The sequence below is a fragment of the Suncus etruscus genome, chromosome 4 (genome assembly GCF_024139225.1).
Source record: "Suncus etruscus isolate mSunEtr1 chromosome 4, mSunEtr1.pri.cur, whole genome shotgun sequence".
Lineage (NCBI taxonomy): Eukaryota > Metazoa > Chordata > Mammalia > Eulipotyphla > Soricidae > Suncus > Suncus etruscus.
The window spans coordinates 102,873,649-102,898,810 of NC_064851.1; the positions used below are offsets into that span (position 1 = coordinate 102,873,649).

A 25,162-nucleotide genomic window follows, 5' to 3' on the forward strand; every position below is an offset into this window, starting at 1 on the left:
TGACTGACCCGGGTTCCATCTTGCATCCCATAGGGTCCCCTGAGCCCTCCAGCAGTGATTTCTGAGCCATGAGAAACTTCTGAGCACTGCTGGGTGAGGCCCCAAAACACCCCCAAAAACAAGAGCAAAAAAAAAAAAAATACAACTTAAGAGAAATATAAGGAGCTTCTTACACCATGTAGGGAAGAGACTGAGGGGCTCGGAGCTGCCAAGGCCCTTTCCCCCTTCCTCTCTGCTCTCTGCTGATTCCCAGTGATATCTGGTTGCCTGAAAGCATCAAGGCTAAGCCACACTGGCACCAAATCAAGAACCAGATCAGTAAATCTGTCCAGAAATCGACCTGGAATGGCTGACTGCACAAGGATGGAAGCCACTGCATTGGTGAGGACAAGAATAGGATTGTTACGAAGAGCATGGGCCACCCCCTGCCTGGACCTGGGCATCATAGGCTCAATCCAAGTGGTCCTAAAGAAAAGTTCACCCAGGTGTAGCTGCAGAAGAACTTTACCCCAGGGTTGGGCTCTGAGTGAGGAGATGTGGCACATTGCTGACCTGACACCCAATGCACTCGGTCTGGCCACCCTTCTACCTGTCTTGCACTGGCCTGTCCACTGGGACTTGGCCTCCAGCCCCTCCACAATGCCCAGGGCCACCAGCCCTGGGAAAGCTTCTCCATTAAGTATCCTAAGCAGTGATGCTGAGCAGGGCCCAGCTGCCCACCCAGCCCCTCCCTGACCATTCACTCTCGGGTCACCCTGAGGGAATCCCAGAAGAAAAAGCTGGTGGGCCGAGCTGTGTGATGGCCGAGAGTATCTGAGCCTGTGTCCCATTCCCAGATCTGCACCAACTGAGTTTCCATCTCCTAGGCCTCTGGGGCAAGTGTCACTACCACGGATACCTTCCTCAGGGTGTTGGACTGAGAAGACTCTAAGACAGCAGGACAGACTACCCTGGGCATTCCACCATCTTTGTTCTCAGACTCTCAGAATCAAGAGACCTGGGGACCCGTGTGACTGGCTCTGTGCCCCAGGATGGCAGGGCAGCACAGTCTCAACCAAACAAGCACGAGGTGTGAGAGGAGAGGCTAGTTCTGGAATTTTCTATCATTCCCACCACCACTTTCCTAAACAAGGCTCTCTGAGCTCAAATCTCTGATTCTACAAGCCAAAAGAGGGGAGACAAGATGAACATGGGACAGTCCAAGCGGGCAGCTAAACTTTATTAGACTCAGGGACAAATTCCTAGGGCAACTGCGGTTAAGGCACTGGGAGTGGGTAAGGAGGGACTCTAGGGAGCACTGTAGCCGGAGTAGGAGTGGAGGGAGGATTCCCAACACCCCCTCCCTACCCCAAATCTCCCAGCTCTGCCCTGAGCTCCTCCATAGCTGGCATCAGGACTAGGAAAGGTGAGCAGCACATCAGGTCACCCCTATTCCACCCGCACTCCGAGAGTCCACAGCCCTGCACCCATTAGAGATCAATCACATGCCATTGAGTATTGACAAAGTAGGCTGTGAGGATGGATGGATGGATGGATGGACGGATGAATGGACAGATGAATGGACAGATGGATGGATGAATGGACAGATGGATGGATGGACGGATGGACAGACAGATGGACAAATGGATGGGTATATGGATGAGTGATGGATAGACAGATGGGCAGATGGATGGAAAGGAGCTCTGGACAATCCCAGAACTGCTCCAGCGCAGGAATTGCATCCCGACCTCGAGGGGGGCTGGCTTGGAGGTCACTTCCTGACACCCATGGGGCAGGCCACGCCGGTGCCCCCAAGCCCGCAGTAGCCATCGGGCACCTTGCTCAGGTACTGCTGGTGGTAGTCCTCCGCGTAGTAGAAGGCCTGGCCCTCCCGGATGTCCGTAGTGATCTGGCCATAGCCCTGCTCCGACAGCACCTGTGGGATGGTCAGAGGCATGTGAGGCTGCGGCAGGTGCAGGGAGCCCCCAGACCCGCAGCTCTTTCAGGTGAGGTGTGAAGAGCTCCAAGCTACCCCCTCCCTCTGACTTCTCTTGCACCCACAGTGAGGATGGCCTGGTCCAAAGCCCACAGTTCCCAGACAGCTCTACAGAAGTTTCTCGGGTGGGGGGGAGCAGCTCACCCCTCCCCCATCATCATCAAAGATGCCCCCCACGCATTCCCCGGTGCAGCGGTAGATGCAGTACCAGATACTGCCACTAGGTGGCATGCCCATCCCTCTGGTGGCAGTGGAGACCCAGGCTGGCTCAAGTGAGACACAAAATTGCACCAACGACCCAGGGGGAAGGAAGGTGGTCTCCTATGGAATCACTGCCTGGCACCCCAGGGTGCGGTGAGGTGAGGGATCTTCACTGGGACTCTGTCCACTCCTGTCTCAGCTCTTGGCAGTTGGACCAGCCTGGCTGGCTGGTTCCCTGGTAAGGACCTGCGGGACCTCAGCCCAGCTGGCAGGTCACATACTGGCACCTGAGTATCTCGGTGCCCAGCAGCGCCCTGGCCAGACCCATCGGGGAAGCTGCCTGCTCCCTGTGAAGCTGTCCTCCTTTCTATGCTTCTCCAGGGCCCCCTTTCCATCACCCGTCATCCCACACCGAGCTCCCTCCCTGCCTCAACCACGACACAACAGGATTCAGTGCATCCATCTAGGAAAGCGGAGGAGGCACTGGGTGCAGTCGGGGACAGACTCCCATCAGACAGACACTGTCTTGCAGTTCCTGGGGCTCTCCTGACCTTTGGGGCTGGTGTCCCCAGTTTCAGAACTGAGGACAGCGCCTCCAAGTCCAGATCAGGTGCTTGCAGAGTCCCAGGGCCAAGCAGGCAGATGCAGGAGCACTAACTACAGCATGAATAGCTCAGATTACTGCCACACTTGCCCTTCTTCAGCCCAGATGCCAGACCGTGGGTTGAGGGCCCCGTCAGAGACAGTGGCTGTTGGTTGGAGCCACTAGTCAGGGCCACGTTGCCCCCTACAGCCCTGACTCTTCTACAAGCCCAGAGTGTGGGCATCGATATGATTGTTGTGTATGTAAATATTTTGGGGGATTACTATGTTGCTCACCCTAAACTGATTAGGTGATTGTGCCCTACCCTAGGGTGTGACCTGGCATTCTGCCCCCACCCTAGGGTAGGACCTGATTCTGCTTTCACCATTGGTTGGTATCTGATCCCACCATTGGGTGGGACCTGATTCTGGAGTATAAAAACAGGAGTCTGTGGAAGGCCGGGAGCTTTTGGCTGGCTGGAACTGAATCTGAGTCTTTGGACTTCAGTTTTGTCCATCCGAATAAAGCAAATATTTCCACGAGCCTGATTGTCTGCGAGCTGTTTACCCGCCGTTTCACCTCAGAACCGTGGGCTAGACAGGGTGGCAGACGTGTACTCCGAGCTGGAAGAAAAGGGCCTCATTCTCCATCCCACCATCAGTCAACCTCTTCAGGGGCTGACTTGCTACAATGATTATTTGCAAAACACATGATTTCTGTGTTTCACAATCACATTTCCAGTGCATGGAAATGGCCAGAACTGGTTTCAGAGAACTGACGTGGATTTGTGGCAGCGAGTCCACGGGCTGTGGGTGTCTGGCCTGGGAGGTTGAGCCTGGAGAAAAGAGACTGGCAGGACCTTGGGTTCTAGTCCCCTCCCTTCCCCTCTCCTCCCTCTCCATCCTCTCTCCCTTCCTCCCTCATTTCTCTCTCTCTGTTACTATACTCCAATATCTATTCCTAGGGAGTCAGTCGGTTTTTCTAGACCTGGAATCAATGAACTGCAGCATCTGTCTTTGTTCCCGTCCCAGCTTCCCTACACAAAAGAAACCACTTGTCACTTTTCAGAGTCAACCAAGGACCAAGGACACTGGATTTTGTCTTGGGGATGAAATTGAAATAAATGTGATTTCAGTCAAGGAAAACAGCCTTTATGGGGGGGGGATTAAAAGGCAGAGATGGGGAGAAGGTCGTGCTAGTGCTCAGTGAAGACTGCACACCTGCAATTCTCAGACCCACAGAGGCTCCCTCACAGAACCACGGAGCTCACAGACCCCCCAGACGCTCCCTCAGAGACCCACAGATGGTACCTTATAGACTTACACCCATAGAGCAGCATTCCCTGTATTGTCTTCTGGATTGAGCCCCGGGGTCCCTGGAATGAGTCAACTTGGTGTGCCTGATGTGTGGTGTGGGGATGACAGCATTCCTCAGCCTCAGTGGAAGCAGCTGCCCACCACGGTGCTGCATGGTGCCCTGCCCAGGAACACTGACTGCTGTCACCCCAGCACCCTGACTGCTGCTTCAATTCCTCAAGGGATTCTGTGCCAGGAAGGGCTCTGCCCACAGGCTGAGATCAGCAGGAGCGGGTAGAGAACTCAGCAGCAGCTGGGTCATCTCATAAAGCCAGAACAGCGTGCACAGAAGGGACCAGAGAAATGCCACCCAAAAGTTTCCAGTGGGAGCAAGACCTGCCATGCCTGAGTATGCAGCCCTGGGTTAATCTGGTGCCCATCCATGAGGGGGCCCAGGCCCCATTGTCCTGTCTTACCTGGTCCACACAGCAAGCATGTACCCCTCAGGCATGTGTGTATGTCTCAGTCTTGCATCCTTATGCACAAGCACACACACACACACACACACACACACACAAACACTTTCCCCCACCCCCCAAAGGCTGTAGCCTTGTGGAAATGGCAGGAGGTCCCAAAACAATACACACTCATCGTCCTGTCTGCTCCTGACACTCCCTCTCTGGGGCATCCTTCATGTGCTTCCCCACATTCTCCCCACTGTCCTCACTGCCCAGGGCAGCTCATTTGTGCCCTGATGACGAACCCCGAGGCCTTGAGACCTGCTGGACCATGCAAGCCGCCTCATCCCTGTGCTGGCATTCTTCGAGGCTCATCAGAGACAAGCAAGTGACTCTCCCAGACACCCTTTACAGTGCCCTTGGTCATGGGTGTCGGCTGCTGGTGTCCCTTGGGTTGAGGTCACATGTAAGCAGTTCCCACAGGCCCCAGGGCCCAGGTGCAGTGCTGGGCACCAGGAAACACTCATACGCATTTGCTAAATAAAGGAGCGACTTTGCCCTCCAACATGGAAAATTCCAGTGCGGGCAGCTGCCACCGCCTCTGTGCAAACAGGCAGTTGTCCCAGTGCTGCTGGCGGTGGATCTGCTGAGCCCTGGCTGGCCAGCACTGGGTTTTCTCCCAGAGCTACCCCCACACTGGGCCCACCAAAGATGCTGCCAGCTCTCCTAGGGCAGTGCCAGCTAGGCACTGGGCTGCAGTCGACCCTCTCTGGGCTATTTTCAGAAGCAGATTTTGGAGCTGCCATGATGAGTTGTGCCCTGAGGAGCAAGGTAGCTCCTTTGACAGAATAAGGTCAGCCTGAAAAGGAAAGATCCTTGCCCTGCTTTTCCTGTGGCTGAGCTGAACAGCCCCTCCACTTCCACCCACTCCCTGTTCCAGCTGGCAGACCCCCTGACTTCACGCGCACAGAGCTGAGTGGAAGGACCAGCCCTTCGCAGCTGAGAGGTTTCTGCAGGCGGAACAGCTGGTGGAGTAGCAGCTGGCACCGGGCAAACATCTGCGATCCCCATAGAGCTGGGTGGGGCGCCCACATGGTGGCCAGGTCAGGCAAGCAGGGGTTGTTATGGGGCTGAGATGCCCCCAGGGAACACTTTCTGAGGGTCATGAGAGATACAAGGGGCTCAGCACCTCTGGGAGATCAAATTGGTCTCCCAGGACACCCCTAGGGGCAGGGCATCACCCCCTTTTTGAGTCAGGTTGTAAAGCGTGGGGTCATACAGAAGCGTTTCATGGTGAAATAGGTGTCCCAGTCACAAGGGCCCTCGGATGGATCCCTGACCCTCTGCCAGGGCGGGTATTTCTTGTGGAAACGTGACATGGGAGCTGGAGGGGGAGCTGGGCAGGAGCCTTAGTGCTGCCTGGAGCTTTTCTATTGTGCCAATGACAGGTACCATGTCCAATAGAGTCTGTACCCAGACCCAGGACTGAGGGGACCAGAACTGCCAGATTATGAGGGGCTCGCTGAAACCAAGCCATGTGGATGGGGAGGCCTGAGCACATCATGCAGGAGGCAGCAGGACTTGGCACTGACCAGTGGGAGACATGCCTGTGGCTCTGAGCAGCAGCTGGCTCACTCCCCAGGGCTGAAACTTCAGTCTAGGGCTAGGCCACAGGGCTTCGATCCCACACATCCCCTGGCCTGGACAGCTTTAAGAATTGAGGTTCCGGGCCCAGAGAGATAGCACAGTGGCGTTTGCCTTGCAAGCAGCCGATCCAGGACCAAAGGTGGTTGGTTCGAATCCCGGTGCCCCATATGGTCCCCCGTGCCTGCCAGGAGCTATTTCTGAGCAGACAGCCAGGAGTAACCCCTGAGCACCGCGGGGTGTGGCCCCCCCCCCAAAAAAAGAATTGAGGTTCCCTGACATCTCCAGGACTTTTTGAGAGTGAATTCGGGCACCGTCCCTGCCTTCTCAAACTTCCAGAAGCCCTGACAGCTTAAAACATTCCCCACAAGATGCATATGTCATGTCTGCATCTAGACAGTTCCACAGACTCACTCCATTCTCAAAAGAGATGAAATCCATAAAAAGTCACAGGCACACCAGCCATGCAGCTGAAAGCTGGCAATCTCGGGGAAAGAAAGCAGGTCAAGCCCCTGCCTTGCCAAAGTCATAAGTATTGCACCCATCACCCATAATTGCCACTTTGCCAATGGTCCTGCCTCACCACTTCTCTATGACTCTGCAGAGACTCCAATCTGACTAAACTTCAGGTATGCCAGTATTTGAGCTGGCATCACCAGGATGTTTTTTTGGAGTGAGTGTGTGTACCCTTTGGGTAAGCCTTATCATATTTACAAAAGTCCTGGAAGCTGAAAACATGCCCAAAAAAGCCAGAATACCAGCAATAGTGCTTGGAATTCCTGGACTGACAGCAAATGTGGCCACAACATAACTCCAATAATTTTTTTTAAAATACTGCCATCCTAGTTGCAATACACCACTTTAGATACCAGTGTGGAAAGAAAGTCACCAAATGTTCAGCAACAAAAGAAGTAATGGGATGATGAACTAGCAACAAGAGTTTACTAATCCTCTGACAATGACATAATAACCTCACTGTGAGATACAATCATTTCCACAAATTTGCTAATTGTTGTACTTTTTCCCATTCTTTCTTTTCAGCCCTTTTTCTTATTTTTAAAATCATTTCACTCCCACTTACTTGGAAACAAATGCTAATATTATGATCAACTATGTCCACCGTGTGATATATGATCTTAGTGAAATAAAGTGATTTATATAAAAAGAATTGATGTTTCCAATGAAGGTCAAATAACCTTCAAGGTCAAAAAAAGAATCAAGGTTCCCAATGAAGGTCAAAGAGCCTTCAAACTCCTTCAACCTCTTCCCAAAGAGGATCCAAAAGCCAATAGGAAGCAGGAACTGTCCCTGACCCTATGTAACACACACACAGGGCTTCGACACAATCACAGCCACTTCCTGGGGGAGCAGGAATTTGCCTGGAAATTTTCCAGCTCCTTGCCTGAATACTGAAGCCTCGCCAGCACTGTGGCTCTAGAGAGGAATTTGGGTGGGGGTGTCCTTGGAGTGTTTACCCCCTGCAAAGAATTGCAGGCTCTATACTCGCTGCTGCTTTGTGATCGAGGGAGGGATGGGACAGGGCGGGGCAGGGGCTGAGTCTGAAGGGCAGCAGTGGCCAGGCCCTCAATAGGTCCTCCCTCATGTCAGCACCCAGGACAGAGGCTTGGTCCAGCACCAAGGACAGAGGCGACCTCCGAAGACAGCCCAGCCCCGTATTCCATGATGGGTACCATGGGTGAAGGTCGTCCTATGCCACCACCACCACCCCCCACACACACCACACACACCTGTCAGCACCAACTGCAGACATCTCTGACCCCTAGTTTCTGGATACCCTGGTGATGCTTGGAGCCTGGTGAAACAGAAATGAGAGGGGCTGAGGGGCCAGGTATCATTGCTCACAAAGGCCAGGGCGTGACCTGCCCTTCTGGCTGCTAGTCACTGTGCTCTGCCCAATGGCTTTTGAGCTTGCCGGACCAGCAGCAAAGAAAATGCTTCTTTCAGGGGTGAGGCAGGCAGGTGGAGGACAGTGTGCTAGTCAGGGGGCAAGGAAGTTCTTTCTCTGTCCAGCATGAAGATGCCCCTACCACTCATCAACTACAAGCATTTCCACTCTTAGCTCACAGCGCCTGGGAGACTGGATGGCCGGTCACTCTCTGTCCACTCTCAAGTGTCTTTCCCATCCCAACTTTATCCCTAGATACCCAGGACCCAGGTGGTCCAGAACTATTCCACCACCCATCACCACTGGGTGGGGGGCATTTGTGATAGGGATGGGGCAGCTGGAAAAATGTGGGTGCAGTTTGGCCTGCCAACAACATACCCAGAGTTGGTGCTGCCAGAGGACAGTACTTCCTGGGTGGGTGTATCTTGGACCACGTGGGCCCGGAGCCAGGTGCCAACTCCTCTGTGTCCTTGGGTCATCTGCTCATGGGAGCCATGTCCCTCTATGGGGCACCTGCAAGCCCACCAAGGCTAACTCCAGTTCTCACTGCTTCTTCTCGCCTAGGCTTTTGGGTGTTTTCCTCCCTCTGTGATGGCTCTAAAGCACCCCGAGTTATGGTCCTTACAGACCGATGATGCTTTACTACCTGCAGGAGTAAGTTTCCAAGTAGACCTGAGGCATGTTGCCACACCCCAGGTGCGCAATTTCCGCCTGAAAGGGGAACTTCCTTCTGCCTCCCCTCTGTGATTCTTCCAAACCAAACAGTGGCTTGATGTTTGGGGATTTTGGAAACATAAAGCAAAAGTCAGATGGTGTCAGTGGGTGGGCTATGGGGGTGCAGGCAGGCAGTGTGTGCCCTGCATGTGTAGGGTACTCGGCCTCCAGTGCTCCTGTGAAGTCCTAATTGGGCTACGGCTCTTTCCCAGAGCACTTGGTCTGCAATTCAGGCACTCTACCACTAGGTGGCAGGAATGTCCTACCTACATGGGAAAAACAACAGGAATATTTTTCCTTATGTTGAGAGGCACGGTTGGACAATTTTTGAATGTCTCATGCTTAATATTTGGTGAAAAGTCCTGGTGATCAGACAAAATGCCAAAAAGGTATGAAGGCCTGGCCAGCAGGTGGGGGACTGTGGGTCTCCCAGGCCATGGACCCCACTGGATGTCACTGCAGGGACTGGAGCTCCTCATGCATTGGTGATGTGAGCAGGACAGTGGCTCAGAATCCCAAGGCCCACAGAGGCCCCGGCCCTCCCTGGGCAGGTGCGGGAAGAGAAGGCAGCATAAAAGGGGACAGGCAGAGACAACCCTAGTAGGCACAGGAGGCACTGAGGGCCCTGATGAGGGGAGGGGGGCTGCCTGAGCCAGCTTGTGAGCCTGGGGACAGGGAGGAGGGGGCGCAGCAACTCTTCTGACAGCCTCATCTCAGAGCCTCACCTCTACCCAGTGCTGCCTTCACAGGGGCAGCAGTCCAGTAGAGGACTGGAAGGAGAAAGGAGAGGGGGAGACAGGAGGAGAGAGGACAGCTGAAAGGGGAGAAAGGGGAAAGGAAAAGAGAGAAAGAGAGAGAGGAAGGGAAAGGAGACAAGGGGAGAGGTTGCTCCGCTTTCTCTCTGCATTCCTTTTCCCATCTACAACCCCTTCCCCTGAGTGGCTTCACACAATGGCAAGAGCCCACATTGGGGGGCCTCAGGGTGCCCAGAGGACAGGAGGGTCAGGACACGGCCCTTGCAGATCTGGGGTCCTAACTCTTCAGAGCAGTGGGGGTCTTGGGGTGCAGAGCCCAAGCCCACAACCCTCACAAGGACATGCCCTTTCTGGGGGAGCCAGGCTGGGGCAGTTGAAATTAAATCAGGTGTGATATTGGTGGAAAACCAGGTTTTAAAAAATAATGTCCTCCCCGCCAAATACCAGCTCCCCCCCTCCCCGGCCCTGCCCAGTGCCTCTCCCCACCCGGGTCCTTCTGAGCCCATTTGGTGCTTTGCTTGTGGCGCTGGCGGATTGTCAATCTTTGGGCGCTGCTATTCCGAGGCGCTATTCCGAGATGAGACAATGTCGAAGCCGACTGGTGGCAGATGGCTGGCAGCTCGCTGCTTGGCAAAGCCAACTGGGATGGTATGTTGGAAATTCAGAGCAGCAGGTAAGCCGCTCAGTTCCAAACGGGCACAGATGCTGGGGGAAGGGGGTGTGCACAGGAGAAGGGCGCAAGCTGGTCAGGAAACTAGAAGCCATCTAGGGCGCAGGGGGGAAGCAGGAAGATGAGGAGCTGGAAGCTTCTTCTAACTGCAGTGCTCTGCAGCTCTGCTTTGGGGTTGCAGCTTAAGAAACTTACTGCATGGGGCTCTCTGAGGCTTGGTGTGAGGGTGAGAAGGGGGACAGAGTCCCCCCAGCAGGGCTGGGCAATGATGGAAGGGGCCAAGATCTCAGCGGATTTGAGGAAGAGGATCCAAGAGTTGATCTCAGGCAGGAAGGACGTCCCAGTCTGACAGAAACTGATAGGGTCCCCCACACCAGGAAAGGAAGAGGAGAAGAATGAGTGTCCAGTGTCCCTAACATTCTGGGGGTCATTGTTGAGGACACAGTAAAACAAGGTAAGACAAGTGTTACTCCAAAGGTCACTTGGACGATTCACCTGAAACTGTCATATTTCTGCCACATGGAGTCACACAGGTCAGACAGAGAACATGGAGACTGGGTGTGTGTGGAGGGGGGCTAAGGGACTCCCCACCTCCTAAATCCTCACACCCATAAGAGTCATGCAGGGAAGTTGCTGGCTGCTCTCACCAAGGGCTTCCATGAACCCTGCCACAGACTTGTGCGCAGGGGACTGGATAACCTGTGTCGCCCGCGACCCAACAGGAGGCCGGACCCACAGTCACAGTGACTCTAAGGGATGTTGGTGGGTGGGGATGGTCCTGGCCACTGCACTGCCAATGGATGCAGGGGCTGAAGCAGGTTACAATCAGGTTCACTGGGGTCAGAACGATAGCAGTAGGGAGGGCACTTGCCTTGCATGTGGTCAACCTGGTCCCCCTGAGCCTGCCAGGAGTGATTCCTAAGCACAGAACCAGGAGTAACCCCTGAGCACCACTGGGTGTGGTCCCAAAACAAACAGATTTAAAAGGTGACGTATAAGGGACAATCATACAGGGGAGAGAATGGGGAAGCAGGTACTGTCAGGAAGGAGTAGAGGCGAACCCCTGGCCTCATGACCCACACAATCAGGGTGAGAGGCTCATTGCAGCCCAGCTCTCATTTTGGAAGCTTGTGAAGACCCTCCAGGGCTGACTCAGACTATCAAGTCTGTAGCTCACCCTGAAGTCTCCTGAGCAGGGCTGGACAGAAATACCAGGACAAATGGACCAACAGGCATTCAGGTCCCAGTCTGTGAACTCATGGCATCTTGGCCTCTACGGGGATCCAGGCTTCTCTAAACAGCTGGCTGGTTTCAGGTCGGGAGCAGGAAATGCATGTCCTGGGCGGGGGCAGGGGGAGGGGAGGTGGCGAGGCACCCAGAAGCAGAGACTGACCTCATTGGGGAGACAGGGCCCTGCAACCCTAGAGCACTGCCATGCAGTGAGCCATCGCGAGTCACCCCTTCCAGGGAAATGGTGCAAGGGAAGGCCTCAGAGGAGCAGGGCTGGGATCCTGGGCACAAGAGCAAAAAATGCTGTGGCTCCTGGGCTGGTTATGTAATGGGGACTGTCACAGACAAGGGCTCTGCAGTCTGCGAGAATCCTGGGAATGTCAGTTATGATGCTAGCCCCCCCCCCCAATACAGCAGGGCATCCTGCTCCTCAACCCCTCAGATCAGTGTTTCCCTGGAAGGTTCCACTCTGTGCTGGCCCTGTAGAGCTGGGAATGAGGCTCTCACCCTGATTGTGTGGGTCACGAGGTCAGGGGTTTCCCTCTGACAGTACCTGCTTCCTCATTCTCTCCCCTGCATGGTTGTCCCTTATATGCCACCTTTTAAATGTTTGTTTTGGGGCCACACCCGGTGGTGCTCAGGGGTTACTCCTGGCTCTGTGCTTAGGAATCACTCCTGGCAGGCTCAGGGGACCAAGTTGACCACGTGCAAGGCAAGTGCCCTCCCCACTGCTATCGTTCCGACCCCAATGAACCTGTGATACCAGACCTAGAATCTCCTGTCTCCCTCTACAGACAGACCTCATCACCTCCCTGTATTTGTGGGGGCCAAGTATGGGCTCAGAGACTCAGCCCACAGGCCAGGTAAACCCTGGAGCTCCCCATAGTTGGGGTCCACATGCCTGTTGCACTGACACTCCTTCCAGGGAAATGGTGCAAGGGAAGGCCTCAGAGGAGCAGGGCTGGGATCCTGGGCACAAGAGCAAAAATTCTGTGGCTCCTGGGCTGGTTATGCAATGGGACTGTCACAGACAAGAGTGACATGTATGGCTACAGACAGCACTGATGTTAGTGGGGGACATGCCCTCAAACAGAATGGGCACTGGGTTTGGCTGTTTCGAGGCATTCTTGCCACTGAACATGGGTTAGGGATATCGGTACCAAGATGTGCAAAGGCGATTTCATTCTCTTCTTCCTTTCTCAGACAGTGGAAAAAAATCTCAGCAACAATTTGTTCCTCCAGAAAACACCTTTGCCAAGCCTCCGAGTTCTTCCACTGCCTGTCCTTTGTCCCTGTCTTCCCCATCTTGTGGATGACATGGATCTCACTGGGGCACAGAGTCTGGCTCCGTCATGAAGCCATGGTGGTGCTGGGTCCAGTGCCCTTACATGGAAGGTGTGGCCCAGGATTGCATGACAGTGAGACGCATCTTCTGCCTCTGGCTTCCCCCAAAAAAGCTCCTTGTGCCAATGTTGGAGCAGCCCGGGGACCTGTTTTATGAAGCTGTGCATGCCCCTCTCCCCGGTTACCTCTGAACTCTTGAGGTCTGGCCCAGGCCCGGCTCCCTGGGGTGGGAGGCTCCTGCTTCCGGGGCTGCTGTGGCGGCACCAGATGGCCCCAAGTTAACAGATACCAAGTCAGCTGCTGCTCGCCAGGGGACTGCAGCCCCGCCCGGCCACCAGTGTGTGGCCACTAAAAATATCGAGAGTATTTTTAGGGAGCGTTTGACGGAGGCAAAAGAGCACTTGGGGAGAGCGTGAAAAGCAAAAACACCAGCAAAAAAAAAAATGTTCCTTGCCCAAATGTCAGGAAGAGCCCAGCAAGAGGACAGAGGATGGGCAGATGATGGCTCAGAGGGGTGACCCCAGATCCCCCTTTGCCTGCCTGTGTGGCCTGTAGCCCCAGAGCAAAGCAGAGAATTCGCCCCACACACATGGTTTTACTCAGCACATGTCAGGTTCACAGAGCACCGACACATAGGCATCTTGAGCCCCATTCTCATGTCAATCATTCAGATTCTCAGAGCATCCCTGGCTTGACACCCACCAGCGCCCACTCTACCCCACCCACCCCCATGGTTGGCCCTGCCCAAGCCCCTCAGAAAGAATCTGACTACCTGGGACTCGGACATCCTGACACTCCGTGTTCTCACCTTTCAGCCTCACCCCTCGACTCCTGTATGGTCCTCTGTGGTCTCTGGGTGGTCCTGGGTGGTCCTATGTGATCCTGTGTGGTCCCCCTCATAGTCCTGACAGTGAAGTGGGGTGTCCAGAGTCCAGGGAGAGTCTCAAGAGCAGAGACTTCTTCAGCCTTTTCCACTATGACCCCCTTTCTACTGAGTAAATAGCAAGGACAGACACAGCTAGAAATACCCTGGATTCCCAAAATGTGTGTGTCTCGGATTTTTTTGTTTTTTTTGTTTTTTGTTTTTGTTTGTTTTGTTTTTTGGGCCACATTCGGCCATGCTCAGGAATTCCTGGCTCTGTGCTCAGGAATCACTCCTTGCAAGCCCAGGGGATATGGGAAGCTGGGAATTGAACCTGAGTCTTTTCCAGGTTGGCCGTGTTCAAGGCAAATGCCCTATCTCTGTGCTATCACTCCAGTCTTCTCTGACTCAGATTAATGATGTCTGAGTGCTCATACCTCCCCCGACTCAGATGCACAGCCCATATATGTGAGGGTAACAGCACCCACTTTGATTTGCAGAGCGGGGTTTGGGCACACCTGGTGGTGCTCAGAGCTGACTCCTGGTTCTGTACTCTGGGGTCATTCAGGGGAGGGCTCAGGGACCCCTTGGGTTCTCTCTCCAATGTCATAATCTACTAAATGGGACTAATCCCTGGGGACCTGCAGTCCCGTCAGGATTCAGAGACCAAATGCCCTCACAGGCTAATGTCTTCTGAGGAAACTGTCTGAGCTGGCTCTGCTGGTCTGCAAGATCTGGCCCGGAGAGAAACAGGGGGCCTTTCCCAAAGCCTCAGCTAGGTCACAAGTGTCTGTCTTGGGAGGGAGCAGGTCAGCTTCCTGGGGCCACAGGCAAGGCCTGGGTGTCCTGGACCTCTCTGGCTGGCAGAAGCGAAAATGCCAGGGTCTGGTTCTCCACCTGGGGGACTCCTACACCCAGTGTCCTTGAAAGTGGCTGGGTTCTAGGATAGATGGGCAGTGGGCCTGAGGGACTGGGGGACTGGTCAGGGCTGGTGGGGACTAGGGGTACCCAGAGGCAAGTGCCACTCTGGTGATAGATGCTTGGCTTGATGTTGATGAATCAGGAATGATGCAATGAGGGGGTCCTCTGAGGGTCCCAGAGTGTCCTGAGGACCCCACAGCCCTGCGCAGCTTCAGTTTCTCTTCCATAGAGAGACCCTCTTTCAGGCAGCTGGTTGTTTTCTTTTCTCCTGACCCCATTGTATGTCCTGTTTTGTTTGACTAGTCATACCAGACAGTGAAGGGCAGACACGCTGGACCTCAGTTTCCCCAGGACGCAAGTGCCAGAAAGAAGCAGGGAGGGGGCGGAGGGGGAAGCCTGAGAGGCGGCTGCCCTTTTCACTGACCCCACTTCTGTACACAGGGACCCCAGGAAGTGTGGAGGACGCAGGGACTGAGTATCCACTGCAGTCTCACCTGTGTGGCCCTCCCTGCACTCAGGGAACATGCTGGAATATGGGGCTTCAGACCCCAAGGAACAGACATGCTTCAGCCACCCCTCGGAGCCAGGAGACCTGGGTGCGGGGGGTGGGGGGGTGCATCCCTCTCAGCACCTCACGGCCCCTGTAGGCATTGTCCCAGTGAGTGAGACCAGGGAGTGGCCTGGACGAGGCCAGAGTGAAGAGAACGGTGCAGTGATTCCTGGGATAGGATAGTTTCTGGGGTCCTGTCCCCCTGAAGGGGCGACTGCAGCCTGGAGTAGACACAGCCATGATGTGCCCCAAGGACAGAGCAGCACTGGGCAGGGCCACCAGCGCCTGGGACAAATTGCAAGGAATGCTGGGCCGATGAGGGCAGATCAGGACCCGGGAGACGGGCCATGCCCTACTGGCCTTCGCCTCTGTCCTTCCCACCTTCCCTTCCCAGACAGAGCAAAGATAAGGGCCAGGCTCCCTCCACCCCAGACAGCAGCTGGGCACCAGCAGGGACCTGCCATGCAGCCCCGCCCCTCCTTCCGTGGCAGCCAATGGGAGGCCTCCAGCCACCGTTACCATGGCGACCAGAGAGCACTGCAGGCATGGAGGCCTGGGGAGATGGAGATGGGGGTGGGGCACAGCCTGAGCTAATGGGGGCCAGGGCGGGGCATGTTGTAGGGTCGCCCTCCTCCTCCTCATGTTCATCCTGACCCTGTGCCATGGGCTCCCGGCACACACATACACTCTTGCACATGCACTGACACACAGGCACAAGGACACTCACAGCAGCACATGCGTGTACACACACTAGCTCACACAATACGTGCACAGACACACTGGCACAAACTAGCTCATGGACACATGGATACTCACACGTGCACACATGCACACACTCATATGCAGTGTACACACAGGCACATACATGCAAACCGATACACACAAACACACACATTGGAATACATGTTCCTACAAACACACATGCATGCACAGAAAGCACATATAACGTACACAGACACACAGAGGCATGATACACGAACAGACATATACTGGCACACAAGCATGCACCCAAAAGCACACATACATGTACATGCATGTACATACAGGCACACGAATGTACACTCGCCCACATCTACTAGCTCTGGCCTCAAAAGAACAGCGCCCGCCCCCGGAGAAAGGCCAACAAGCTTCAGCGAGAAACCAGAGCTGAGACTGAGTCCAGGGGAACACCGGATGGTGGGGACACCCCAAAGAGGGCAGGCTCCCCGCAGCTGTGCCCCTGATACGAGTGTGTCCCCCCACAGCTGTGTTTCCTGAAATGAGTGTGTCCCCTACAGCTGCGCCCCTGAAATGAGTGTCCCCTCCCCGTCCTGTATAGGTGACCGGGGTTCCAGCAGAGAAGGTGCCCGGAGCTGGGAGGGTCACGACACTGGGAGGAACCATGAGCTGGGACCCCACCCTGGGCACTGCCCTACCACACACCCACCACTACATGGAGTAGGAACCCCAGGTGTGGATGGGTCACTGCACCTCGAAGGTCACCTGCTCCTTGTTCTGGCAGCCTCCTGATCCCTCAGTGTGTGTACACGTGCATGTGTGTGTATGTGAGTGGCCCCGGTCAGGGTTTCTACAGTTGGTGCCCAGGAGACCTCTCGGTGCAGGGGCTTGAACCCAGCGCATGTCCTGGTCTGCCGAGCTGTCTCCGTCTCCTGGTGGTCCTGGTGTTTCTGAGACCCTGTGCCCTACGCCGGGTACACTGCTCCCTGTTCTTCCCAATGCCAAGTGAAGTCACCGCTTCACAGGACAGAAAGGGGGTTCACGTGGCAGCACCCAGAAGCCCTGGGGCCCGATAGTGAGCATTTATTCTCCTCAGAGGGTCTCCCTCTGCCAGTGGCACCGCTCTCCTCATGGGTGTGAGACCCCAGAAAGAAGGGCAAAGAGTGCGCAGTGGACCATGGGCCAGTCACCTACTGCAGTGGCACAGCCCAGCCAGCAGAGGGCAGTAGCATAAACCAGATGTCTCTGGGGAACCGCATGGGGTAGAGGTGGGTGGATGAGGGTCAGAATCTGGAAGGTGCCAATGTCTTCTTCATTCATACACTCAGACATCCATACACCTCATACAAACCCCCAACAACATACACCGCATACCATCATATATGCTTTATAACACACACACACGCACGCACGCACGCACGCACGCACGCACACACACACCCTCTTCTCATGCTCCGAAACACTATATAGTTCTTAGCCATTTGGTTGGGGAGGGATCACACCTGGCGATGCTCAGGGCTTTACTCCAGGCCCTGCACTCATGAATCATCCCTTGAGGATTGCTGGGGACTGAACCTGGGTCTGCCGAGTGCAAATCAAGCGCCCTCCCCACTGTGTCATGTTCTTTCATCAACCTGCTTCTCAGGAGCTGTTATTCACTCCTTTCAGTGGCGTTTGTGGTGGCAGAAGTGTGAAGTCTGCCAAGTCTCCTTCCCTTCAAGGCTATGTGAGGACGAGAAAAGATCCCCGGCCCCACCCAGCCAGGCCTGCTGGGACCCCGCATGCTCTAGGGCAGCCCCAGGATATCCATACAAGCAGCCTCAGAGCAGGGCCTGTGTCAGAGCAGCCACGAAATATCTGCTGTGATTCCAGAGATTGGGGGAAAAATTAGATCATCAAAGCTGAACAATTCTGAAAACTGCCGTAATTCAATCACCACACACTGTTTCTTATCCTTCGCTCTGGGCACTCTCTTTCCAAACGACATGGTGGAGCAGAGAACACGGGTGATAGATTGCTCGATAATTGAATCTTAAGATTGAGTGAGGTAAATATTTAGCTATTAGGGCTATACCGAAGAGGGAGACGAGGAGTTGGGCAGAAAGGTGCAGTAGTAGATGAGGAAATGGAATAGCAAAGTGGGTGGGTGGGTCAGAAAAGGGATGGAGGGATAGGCAAAATGAGGAATGGGAGGAAGGAGGGATAGAGGGGCATATGGAGGGGTGGATGCTGGAAGGAAGGCATAGATGGGTGTATGGACAGCTGGTTAGACAGATGAGCAAACAGAGCACGAGTCTGGAGCTGAGTTGAAGTCCAGCCCTTCATATCTGACCCCTGGTGGCTTATTCAGCATTGACTTAAATAGTTTTTCCTACAGGAAAGTTTGTGCTTGCCATGTTCTTGAAGCTTCCTGAGAGCTGACAAAAGTGGGTGACAAAGGCCAGAGAACAATCTTTAGGTCTATAACCATCTCCAGACAACAGGAAACAAAGGGCTGTGTTTCCAGTTGAGGAGAAGGAGGAGGCTCAGTTTTGGGGTGTACTTCCATGCTAGAGGACATGAGCAGTTGTGAATCTTAGAAATTTGTCTGTCAGTGACCGGAGAGAAAGCATGGAGGTAAGGCATTTATTTGCCTTTCATGCAGAAGGTCGTTGGTTTGAATCCAGCATCCCATATTGTCCCCTGAGCCTGCCAGGAGCAATTTCTGAGCCCCAGAGCCAGGAGGAACCCCTGAGCGCTGCCGGGTGTGACCCAAAACCCCCCACAAAAAAGAAATTTGTCTGTTTGGATGGGGCCACCCAAGAGGTAAACTTTCCCTTTCCAATCACTGAAGAGGATTACTTATATTGTGAAACTTAGAGCAGAAGGGACTCCATTTTGTTAACCCAAAGTTAAGTTTAAGGCTAGCAAGGCTAAATTCCATGTAAGGGCTAAGTTTCCAGCCCAACAATAATGACACAGACTCCAAGGGCCTAAAACCACAATATGCCACCCTAGATGTCTAGTCATAAAGGACATGATGAAACACCCTAGAAATGCCCTCTACAACAGCCAATCAATTTAAAGGTCAAGACTTTTTGCTTCTAGTCCTATATAAACTGGCTTGTAACCCCTGAAGGAGGGGGTAGCCTCTCTGGGAGGTGACCTTGGACAGTCAGTTTGTAGCCTGTTGGTGGATGGAATAAAGCTTTGCTGTATTTCAATTGTGTGGTCTTGTCCTTCAACTCCAGACCCTAACAATATATGCATCCCCGAGGAAAATAGTCACAGCATGTGACGTATGGACAAACAGAAAAAAACAATTGAGGAAAAGCAAGAACACCCTTTTAAGAAGCAGGTGTCCATCCCCAAAGACTCCAAAGACAAAAGCCCACTGAGACATCCTGGGAGTAGGATCCAGCATCTCCAAGTAGGGGCTAACGTGGCTCAGAATCTGGCCAGGATTCCCCCCCCCCCCACCTCCGAAGCCTTCCCTTGCAGCATTCCCCCTGCACAGAAGGACAGAGTCCCTCCCCATTCTCTAGCCTTTGCTGCGTCCCTCAGAACTGGGGTGACCAACACCCACGGCCCAGCCAACTTTGCAGAAAACCATCATTTAGTGGGAAATCACTCTGAGCTTCTGAGTGATTTTTCCATCCCTTCATTTATCCATACCTCTATCCCTCTGCTCAGCTTATTACCCACTGTTGGTCCTGGTAATAAAATCAAACAATTTGATGTTCGAGTGGCAGCTCTGGGTGGACAACGTTGTGCCCCCTCCCAACCGAACCTTTAAACTTCATGTTGGAAGAAGCTACTGGGGTGGGTAGGAATCACTGGGGCAAATGAGCAAAGACAGTTCTGGAAGGTGCCCGGAAGGCAGATGGCGCCAGTGCCCTGGAGGACAGCAGGGCTTTCTAAGAGGAATCCCCAGACCCAGGACTAAGTAAGTGTAAGGGCTGGAAATGTTGACTCTGAGAGGGGAAATGGCACATCAGAAGAGTGAGCACAGGGGCTTCCCTGTTCTCTGAATGCAGTGAGAAGGTCTGAAGACCTCTGGGACCCTGGGACCAACTTTTGGCCTCCTAAATTCCTTTCTTTTTATTTTCTCCCCCCCCCCCACACACACACCCCTAAATTCTTTTCTGAATCAAGAGCTCATTTTTACATATGCCTGTGCTCCCGGCTATGGCCACCCAGTAGAGGGGAGGAAGGAAGGGGAAGAAAGAGAAAGGACCAACCCCCCCCCCCCACGCCACACACACACACAGCTGAGTGGAGGCGGGAACCCACCTTCTGATAGGCCTCCTTGGTCTTCAGGGCAGTCTCCAGCTGCTGGCCTGATGTCGGGTAGATGGCGGAGCGGTACTGGGTGCCGTGGTCATTGCCTTGGCGATTGCCTGGGAGAGGAATCAGTGTCACTGGAGTGCTGGTGCCCAGTATGGCCAGTCCCTTCCCTCTGCCCCCACCAGCACTAATAGCCACCTTGAGGCTCACAGGTAAATGTCCTTAGGACCTGACTGATGGCAGGTTGGAATCCACATTGTCTATTGTGCCTACAGAGACTCTCAGCATGGCCAATGCCATCTGTTGTGCTGAGTCCACGCTGCCTGATTTCACAGGACCCTGGGTGGTGGGTATGGTGATTGCTTCCTCATGAGTGTCTCATGCATGCCTGACACAGCAGGTGGTTCCCAGGAAAAGGCAATGCCCAGAGCTCCCAGTGTGTACAAGGACATACTTTGGGTTCCAGGCTTGACAGTGCACAGGCACCCTGAGGCAGCAGCTGGCATGACATCTGGTCAGTTTTCCTGTGATTTCAAAGACCAAAGGTTGCCCTCAGGTTGCAGGCACTCAGGCTACTGCCAAGGAACTGCCCACGTTTGCTGTGTGATCGGAGAGGCAGACTGGAGTTTCTGGACCCTTTGATGGATGATTCAATTTTCCTACTAACCATGCTCTAGCCAAGCCCCTCCCCCCCAACAAGTCCCAGGGAGTGACAACACATGATTCTGCAGGTCCGGGGGCCTTGGAACCTGCATTGTTGGCAGTGCTGAGGTTATGTGCCAGGCTACATTGCTCCACCCATTCTGCTCACCACCCAGTCTAGTCTGCCTAGCACTTGCAAGGCTCCTTATTTAACCCACCAGCACCTTCCTCATTTCACTCTTTGGTGAGAAACCCAGAAGCATTAAAGCCCTGTCCTCCAGGGTCCCATGTACCTTACTACCTGCCACACACCAGCCCCTATGAATTCAGTCCCCCAAGATGAGATTCAAGTCTGCTTCCACACAGCTCCCTGATACTGCCCTGAAGTCGGAGACTGTTCCAGGATACTGTCCCAGAATGTCCATACTCCGGGCTTCACCACTGCACCAGCAGTGTCAGACCTTGGGCGGCATGCCCTGATATCTGGCCAAAGCTGCAGCCCCAATGGGTGATGTAGGGGCCGGGATGTACCCAGAGGCCGGGATGTACTTAAAGGGCAGGCCGTGACTTCTTGCCCAATTCTGAGTTAGCCTGGGCCACATAGGGTGGAGGCTGGTGGTTCCCAGAACTGCTGCAACAATGCAAGGCAGGGGTGGGAATGGTCAGGAAACAGAAGGAGGTAAGAATGGGGCTACTAAGGGTGTGGAGGGAGAGAGGAGAAGAGGAAGGAAAGAAGGGAGAGAGGAAAGAAAGAAAGAATGGAAGGAAGGAAGAAATGGAAGGGAAGAGGAGAAGTGAAAGGAAGGGAAAGAGGAAGGAAGGAAGAACACAAGAAGGAGGAAAGGAGGGACATTAGGAAGAGATCTATAACTTCACACTTGTTCTTGGCTGTGCTCAGGGATCAATCCTGGTGGAACTCAGGGGATCTAACCCTGATCAGCCACAGGCTAGGCAAGCACCCTACCCTACCAGGTACTACCCTACCAGGTACTACCTCTCTGGCCCCCATCACACCTAATTATTATAGCCGTGCAGGACTCACAGTCCACACACACACACACACACACACACACACACACACACACACACACACGGCCCATGGAACTCAACTTCCTCAACTCTAGTATTTGCCTCGAGTTGCTGCTATCCTGGGGCCCTTCCTGAGCCAGCCTGGAATCTCTCTGTGCACCTCAGTTGCCCCTTCACCCCACCCTTGCCAGACCAACAGCCCTTTTCTATGCTTTTCTAGCCATTCACAAGTATTGGATGACATGAAACCCTTCTGTTGTATCTATAAAGACAGTCATGTCACGTCCCCTTACTCTGCGGTTATGATGAATCGAATCAATTGCAAGTGAGATGCTTATGCTAGCAGCACTCTTAGAGGAAACAAAATTAGCCACCACATATGCTTGCTTCTTCTATGTCTTTATATTCAGTTTGTTGACATTTTTCTTAAATTTTTGCATATATTCCTGAGTATGACTGCGTTGGAGTAGCCAGTTTTCACTATAGTCAGGATAATTCTTTGCTGGCACTTGCCACTCATGGACTGAAAAAGTACCTCTGGATTAGTCCTCTACCCCGACCTATTCCCCACCTATGGTGATGATCTTTCTCTTCCAAATAAGACCTCGTGTCACACAGAGAAGCTGCTGTGGCTTTGGTTCCACAGCTAGCTGGTATCTTTTCTGCTTGTAGAGAGCTTGTGGTGGAAGTTTCCTGAACCTGTTTTATTCTATTCAACCTTGTGTGGATTAATTGCTGTGTTGCTGTTTCCCACTCAGACCTAATCCCCTCTGGGTCGGGGAGTGAATGAGCACTGTAGTTTTCTCTTCTTACCTCATCAGGTTTGGGCATCAACATAGTCTTTAGGCTGATCTGAATTATGCTCTCCTGATCACTGGAAACACCAGATCTCTCCTCTACCTGCTGGCAGGACTCATTCATTGGCCAATTGTATGAACTTAGTCATTCGTTGGTGGCAGCTCTTATAAACACCAAATGTCTTAGTCATTACAAGCTTGTTGTATTTTATCAAGATTAAATTCTCAAAGAAGAAAATTAAAATCTCATTTTTTTAATGTTTCAAGTCCCATATTCTATTCCTACTACTGAGTATGACTTCTCACTTTTTTTCTTGATCAACTTATCAAAAGTACTTTTAGGAAGGAAGGTTGTTAGGGTCTCATCTGGCAGTTCTCAGGGCTTATTCCTGGCTCTGCACTCAAGAGTTACTCCTGTTAGGGCTCAGGGGACTATATCAGAAGCAGGGGAATGAACCTGGGTCAGCTGCATGCAAGGCAAGTAGCCTACCCACTGTACTATCTCTCCAGCTCCAACTTTCCAAAGTCTTGTTAACTTTAAGTTTGAAATGCTAACATTTGGTTTCATAGAGCTTATCTCTTATTGATTTACTTCCTATTCATGTTTGCTCCTCATGATTTCTTTCATTTTCACTTCATTTTACTTTTATGGTTAAATGCTTTTTTTTTTTTTTTCAGTATGTGCTCTAAACCCCAAGTTCTCAGCTAAAGTCTTACTTCTTGTCTGCACTTGAATTTAGCTCTGGATTTTCCACCAAGAACGACCTGAGATCTCTGACCAGAAGTATTTTAATGATCTTCCAGTTGAAAGTATTTTGATTTCCCATATGACTGCTCCCATAAGATTTTTGGAAGATTTCTGACCTTTGTACAGAGAGGGTTTTAGAATCATCCTGCTTTACAACACTGTTCCTGGTAGGGTTTCATGCACACAACCTTCCACACCCGACCCCCCTGCCCATGCCTGCCCATGCACCAAGGCTCATTGCTGTTTCTGGCATTACTGCAGAACCATAAATGACTTGATACCTTCTGAGACCAGTTTGAATCCAGCTGCATAGTGAGATGTTACAGAGTTCAGTGCCCAGACATGTTACCATGTGCAGAACTTTAGCAGAGTCAATCAAACCAACCACGTCCTCCAGTGCTGGGCTGGTCAAAGCCCTTCATAACACAGGCCTAGTGAGGGTTTTGCTTATCCCCTAGAAGCCCTTCATAATCCCATCTTTTTTTTTTTTTTTTTTTTTTTGGTTTTTGGGTCACACCCGGCGGTGCTCAGGGGTTACTCCTGGCTCTATGCTCAGAAATAGCTCCTGGCAGGCACGGGGGACCACATGGGACACCGGGATTCGAACCAACCACCTTTGGTCCTGGATCGGCTGCTTGCAAGGCAAACGTCGCTGTGCTATCTCTCCGGGCCCCCATAATCCCATCTTATATATGATAATTCCTCATTTTTCTCAGTGCATCTTGTGCAGTTATACCTTCCCCAACATGCTGTTTTCAGAGGGAAAGTGGATCTAGATGACCTTTGGCTGAGACCTCCACATCCCGGTTTTTGTCTACATCACCATCTCTAGTATTCCCTTTACTCACTGACACCTGCACCCCGTGAGATCATGCATACTGTCTGGTGTCATTTCCTTCTATTGACTTGGGACTATATTAGCCACTGAGACAAGGTTTAAATCATGACTTAACCACACTGATCTCAAATAAGTGGAGTTTTCTTCCGTGGCCAGAGTTCTCAAAATCTCACGGCAACTTCTTCTTCTTCATGTGGTGTCACTGTTGGGGATCTGGGGGTCAGGAGTATGAAGACTTTCCAGGGGGCAATGCCCTGAGGTGCTCGTTCAAGGGTCTGGGCATCTTAAAGCATACAGGGCAACTGTTACTGGCCATGGAAAGGAGGAATCTCCAGTTGGAGGATCTTGAGTCTTGGGAGTCCAGATCTTGCCCTTGGCACATGGTTTATCGACCAGCATGTTAGACTCTGACCCCTCTGTGGGCCTCTTTGTCCATTGGTCAGAGGGTATCCAGCAGCCACCACCCACAGGCTAGTTACACAAGTGTAAAACGGGATCACATGCAGGGAGCACTAAGCACCAAGCCTGGAGACCTACCCAGGAGGTGTCATCCATCTGTTCAAGGACCCCCAATCCTTAAAGTTGGGAGGAAAGGGCTGTGGGGCAGAGGGTCCCCTGACCAAAGGCTTCAGAGCATAGAGAACACAGATGTGTGGACATGGCTGATGTTCTGCCCGGGAAATAGAGCTGAGAGAGCAGCTAATAAAGACAAACATCACTCACATTCTTTGTTTCATCTCCACCCCATTTCTGAGATTTCTAAGAGGAAGCTCCTTGAAGAATGCAGAATGCTGGCTTTGGGGGGCTTTTTCTACTCCCCCCCCCACATTTTTATGTGTGCAGCTGTTCCTCTGTTCTAAGTGAGCACATCTGCTCATTAGCAATACAATACGTTCCCACTGTCTAATTATCTGTAGATGATAGATTCCTGGTCCAGAGTCTAAAAAAAGGAAAGGCCTCCAAAAAAACTGGTGAACAAATGACTTAAAAGGGTTAGCACAGTGGAGTTCAGATATG

General features: G+C 52.8%; 1 protein-coding gene across 2 annotated transcripts in view; it reads right to left on the reverse strand.

The window, feature by feature from the left end:
* Nucleotides 1–1,205: 1,205 nt before the first annotated feature.
* The window catches only part of MSRA (methionine sulfoxide reductase A), a 153,320-nt gene continuing 129,363 nt past the window's right edge, over nt 1,206–25,162 (reverse strand). For both annotated transcript variants that reach the window (XM_049771142.1, XM_049771143.1), the window contains exons 5-6: nt 20,098–20,204; nt 1,206–1,915 (exon numbers count right to left, since the gene is read on the reverse strand). In XM_049771142.1, the coding sequence (XP_049627099.1) occupies nt 1,751–1,915; nt 20,098–20,204 (272 nt within the window). In that variant the 3' untranslated portion in view covers nt 1,206–1,750. The remainder of the gene's footprint in view (nt 1,916–20,097; nt 20,205–25,162) is intronic.